Source organism: Ursus maritimus, unplaced genomic scaffold (genome assembly GCF_017311325.1).
Source record: "Ursus maritimus isolate PB19 unplaced genomic scaffold, ASM1731132v1 scaffold_1, whole genome shotgun sequence".
NCBI classification, from domain to species: Eukaryota; Metazoa; Chordata; class Mammalia; order Carnivora; family Ursidae; genus Ursus; species Ursus maritimus.
The window spans coordinates 58626648-58631681 of record NW_024423343.1 but is presented as its reverse complement, the minus strand read 5'-3'; the positions used below and the strand labels follow the sequence as shown (position 1 = coordinate 58631681).

Genomic DNA, 5034 nt, shown 5'->3' with positions numbered 1-5034 from the left:
AAGCGCGGGTTCCTGGCTCTCCGCGCGCTCTGCTTTGATCAGACCGGTGCAGCCTCGAGCTGGAGTGGCCAGCTGGGCCTGGAGCAATGCGAGCGGGCCCCAGGGAGCGGCGGCGGCGGCGCGGCGGCCGAGTGAGTGAGTTTGTCCGGAGGGCCCCAAACCCGACCCCAGGGATGTGGCAGAGCGGACCCAGGCCAGGGAGGCGCCGCCAACGAGAGCGCTGCGCTAGGCGCACGACTCTCAAGAGGACAGCGCTCTGTTGGCCGCCTCCGGTGCCCCCCACCCCACCCCAGTGCCCGACTTCGCGCTCCGAGGCCGCGGCAGGGCTCCAGAGCCGCCCACGCTGAGCGCTGGACCGGGTGACGGCGGCTAGGAGAAGCGGTGCCCCTGTCCCGGTGTTGGGGGCGGGCGGAGGGTGGGGACAGTAGTGGGGGGAGGGCGGCTGCGCCGAACCGCTGGTGGGTTTCTGGGAAGTAAGGCGCGCCGGGGAGGCGGGAGGCTGAAGAGCCACGGGCCGCTGAGGTCCCGGAGCGGGCGCTGCAGCCCATTGTGCGCTCCGCACGGCGCGCTCTGTTGCAGAGGAGCCCCGGCCGGGAAGTGTGGACGCGTTTCTCCCGAGGCCGGGCCACCTCTCCCGCTCTAGTCCAGCGGAGCCGGAGCGCCTCGGACCAATCCCCGGTGATTATGCAAGACAGCGGACCAATCAGCTCCGCCAGCTCATGAATATTTATGACCTTGGCTGAGTCAAAGCTTTGAAGCGAGTTTGGGGAGCTCGGCAGCATCATGCTTAGACTTTTCAAAGAGACAAACTCCATTTTCTTATGAATGGAAAGTGAAAACCCCTGTTCCGCTTAAATTGGGTTCCTTCCTGTCCTGAGAAACACAGAGACCCCCAAAAGGGAAGCAGAGGAGAGAGAGAGACCCACACCCAGACCCCGCGAGAAGAGATGACCATGACCACCATGCCAGAAAGTCTCAACAGCCCCGTGTCGGGCAAGGCGGTGTTTATGGAGTTTGGGCCACCCAACCAGCAAATGTCTCCTTCTCCCATGTCCCACGGGCACTACTCCATGCACTGTTTACACTCGGCGGGCCATTCGCAGCCCGACGGCGCCTACAGCTCGGCCTCGTCTTTCTCCCGACCGCTGGGCTACCCCTACGTCAACTCGGTCAGCAGCCACGCGTCCAGCCCCTACATCAGTTCGGTGCAGTCCTACCCGGGCAGCGCCAGCCTCGCCCAGAGCCGCCTGGAGGACCCAGGTACGTGCGCCCGCCACGGAGAGGGAGAGGAAAGGGTACGAAGGGAGAGCGGGACAGAAGGAGGGAGGAAGGGAGGGAGGAAGGAGGGGAGGAAGAGAGAGAGAGAGGAGGGAGAGGAGGAGAGAGAGGTGGGGGTGGGGAGGGCGCCGGAGTAATGGAGGTTTCGGCTATCAATCTATGTATGGATCCTTGTCATAGCAAAGAAAAAATTTTTTAAAAAATTCCACCCAACTCACATCTATCCAGCAAAGAATAAATCCGAGAGCGTCCCCTGGCACTGTCTGGGCCTCTGGGCGGCTCTGTGCGCCGAGCACACAATGCCCCTTTGGAAAACAGAAACCCACATGTGCACGTATTAGTCTCAGTAATTATTTATTGCGTAGCGCTATAAACAATGTATGCAATTAAGGGTAATTAAACCTCAACTACCGCCTGCAAAAATAGCAAACTTTCTCTGCAAAGGCAGGAACTGCACGCCTGGGAACTGCCCCAGTCCGCCTGCAGCGGCCCGGGTCCGGCCCTCGGACTTTACGGGACACTTCCCTGGCTTTCGGAGTTTCTTGAGCGTTCTCTCTCGGCCCAGCCTCTGCCACCCCTTGATTGCCACTCGCCCTCGGCTCCCCGCACTAAAGGCTGTCCCTGCATTAACAGCAGCCCCCGCTTCTGCTGTCCCTCCAGGGGCTGACTCCGAGAAGAGCACGGTGGTGGAAGGCGGTGAAGTGCGCTTCAATGGCAAGGGGAAAAAGATCCGCAAACCCAGGACGATTTATTCCAGTTTGCAGTTGCAGGCTTTGAACCGGAGGTTCCAGCAAACTCAGTACCTAGCTCTGCCCGAGAGGGCGGAGCTCGCGGCCTCCTTGGGACTCACGCAGACGCAGGTACCTTGCCGCTGCCCCTCTGCCAAGCGGGCTTCCCGCGGCCGGCCTGCGCCCGGAGCTTCATTTCTCGCTCTCTGGGCCTCTGGGTCGGAGATTGTGTGTGTGTGTGTGTGTGTGTGTGTGTGTGTCCCCGTCCCACCCCCCGGCTCTCCCTGCGTCTCTCCTTCCTCCCCAGTTCTCTCTGCCCTGGCTCTGTCGCTGCACTCTGTACTCGGCGCTGCCTGCCGCCCGGCCCTCACTCCTTGGACAATCTGATTAGGGCGCGGAAGGATTTCCCTAGACGTTTTGTTTGGGGACTCTGAGGTCACACGTGCCCGAACAACTGGAACAATAGACGCTGGGCTTAATCCCTTCTTTGCCTTTAAAGTGTGTGGCTAATCGCTTAGGGCCTGGGCCGGAGCCTCTGTCTCCCTCCTCCTCCTTCTCACCGGGTTGGGGTAAGGGGAAATCCTTTCCTCCGCCTTCTCACCTCCCAAGTCCCAGACCCTGGAGGAGGAATGGGACCTTCCTTCCCGGATTGCTCTAAGACTCTGGGGATCCCATGGGCTTTCTGATCAGGACTGGCGCAGGTTTCCAACGTCTGGGCCGGGATTTGGAGCAGAGCTGGGGAGAGCAAACAGACACTAAGGAAAGGTTGATGTAAGTCCAAATGAAAAGTTTAACAAAACCTTTTGGCCTCCTCACTCAGCCCCCAACTCACTCAAGGGCAGAAAGGATGGAGCAAAGAGAAAGCAGGTGGCATTGCAAATAAATTTCCTCCACTCCTTCCCTCCACTCGATTCTTTTATTGATGTTCATATTGGACTTGAAGACTCGATGGTGTGCAGGCGCTGCTTCTTCCCCCAGACGATTGCCAGGGTCGGGCTGAGTCCCTGACAAGCGAAGGCCTGGATCTCCCCTAACTCCTCACCACCACGCCCCCTTGGCTTTCTGAGAGCTGCCTCTGCGGGCAAACAGCGGCTGGCAGCCTGGCCTCGAGGCCTTGGTTCTTATAAGTGGTGGTGGGGCTCTGCTCCTCCAGCAGGGAGCTGCCCAGTAGCGCAGGGCGGCAAAGGGGATCCTTTCTCCACTGTCCCACGGCCCCCTCATCTCCCCGACGACCAGGGTAGGCACAATGGACCTAGCCGAGTCACATTATTGTCCGCTCTTGCAGGTCAAGATCTGGTTCCAGAACAAGCGTTCCAAGTTCAAGAAACTGATGAAGCAGGGCGGGGCGGCTCTGGAGGGTAGCGCGCTGGCCAACGGCCGGGCGCTGTCTGCCGGCTCCCCGCCAGTGCCGCCTGGCTGGAACCCCAGCTCCTCATCTGGGAAGGGCTCAGGCGGCAGCGCGGGTTCCTACATCCCCAGCTACACGTCGTGGTACCCCTCGGCGCACCAAGAAGCTATGCAGCAACCCCAACTCATGTGAGGTTGCCGCCCTCACCCTCCCGCCTCCTTCCCGTCTCCCCTGGCCCGGGCCCCTCCCGCCTCCCGGTCCATCCACCCCGTCCGCAAGCCCTGGGCCTACAGAAGGCCCCAGGGGCAAAGAAGAAGGAACAGCGAAGGCAGGACGCCCGCCACCTCCTTGGAGTCCCGCGCGGTCTGGACTGGCGACTTCGCGGCGCCCACGCCCTCGCCCTCGCCCCGGCCTAGGCCGCGCGGTGACAGCAGACAGCGGTCTCCGAACGCAGGCACAACCTCCCGAGACAGCCAGAGCAGCAAGAGGAGCCAGATGGACCCGACTCGCCGACCCTCAGCTGTGTGGGACTATCAGGAAGAAAGAAGAAAAAAAAAAAACCCACAAAAAACAATGTAGAAAAAGCAAAAGCTTTTTTTCTGTTCTGTCTCTTGTCTCCTTTCGCTCTGTATCTGTGCGCTGACGAAGTCGAGGTCCTCGTCTGTCCGCTGTCCTCATTCTGCGGCCTCTGCAAAAAGTCACCAGGTCGGAAGAGGCTCGGTCCGCCGGGCCGCCCAGTTCCGCATGCTGGGACGTTTTGTCCTTTCTGACCTTCTCCTGGGCCTGCCTAACCATCTGTGTAGCTCGGTCGGGAATTGGGGGAAATTGGAGGGAGGGGGTTTTATTTATTGAGAAATGGACTTCGCCTGATGGTGAATGTTGACCAGGTCGCAGTTCTGTGGAGCGCAAGGAGCGCATGGTCCGAAAGTACCGATTACTTCAAACACACCCGGAAAAACGAACAAGGAGGACCTGGTGATTTTTAACTTAATACAGTAACTTTTGTACTTGGCTGGTATGGAGAGGTTGGAACCTAATGCTTTGCATTTTTACATGTTCCGTACTATTTTTAAAAGAAAAAAAAAAGAAATGAAGCCAACACAATTTTCTCATCTCGGGAAAAACCCTTGGTCGCTTTGCCTGGACAAGAAGAAAAATCCTAATTCCCTGCTTGGGGAGCGCGAGAGGACCGATGGGCAGTGAAGAGAAAACAGGCAGGCATAAACGAGCGCCCTAAAGCCAGTGAGCTTTAAAGTAAGACAAAAGCAGCATTAATCCCCAGAGGCTCGACCACAGAATAATGCCAGGCAGCACCCTGGACGCCCAGTCTCCAGTGCAGGATCTAATCGCTGTACATATTATTATTGTTGTTAAGTATTATTGTTATTATTATTGTTCCGTAAACATGTTGCACAAGCTTAGCTTTTTTCCGTTCTGTTGTGTGTGGCTGTAAAGCCTGATGCTTTGTGAAATGGGAATCTTGACATTTTACTTGTGAAATTTGGAAAATGTGATCAATTGAAATCAACTGTGTTTTGTGTTCTCTATGTCAAAGTTTAGTTTTATATTGAGAATGTTAACTTATTGCTTTGTATCTTGGGAAAAAGAACTTTGTAAATAAGTTATAAAGTTTCTTTGAGACAGTAAAATTATGGTTTCGAGAAAGAACTGCTGTCTGGT

At 57.2% G+C, this 5034-nt stretch overlaps 1 protein-coding gene across 2 annotated transcripts; it reads left to right on the top strand.

The window, feature by feature from the left end:
• The first annotated feature begins 947 nt into the window (after window positions 1-947).
• On the top strand, window positions 948-3625 carry DLX1 (distal-less homeobox 1). 2 transcript variants are annotated; one of them, XM_008687121.2, is made up of 3 exons: window positions 948-1260; window positions 1939-2138; window positions 3292-3625. In XM_008687121.2, the coding sequence occupies exons 1-3, from the start codon at window positions 948-950 to the stop codon at window positions 3544-3546; spliced, it is 768 nt and encodes a 255-aa protein (XP_008685343.2). In that variant the 3' UTR covers window positions 3547-3625. The 2 variants fall into 2 exon arrangements, with proteins under 2 accessions (XP_008685343.2, XP_040493510.1); XM_040637576.1 differs by lacking the exon at window positions 1939-2138 and having other exon boundaries at window positions 3292-3368.
• Window positions 3626-5034: the final 1409 nt, after the last annotated feature.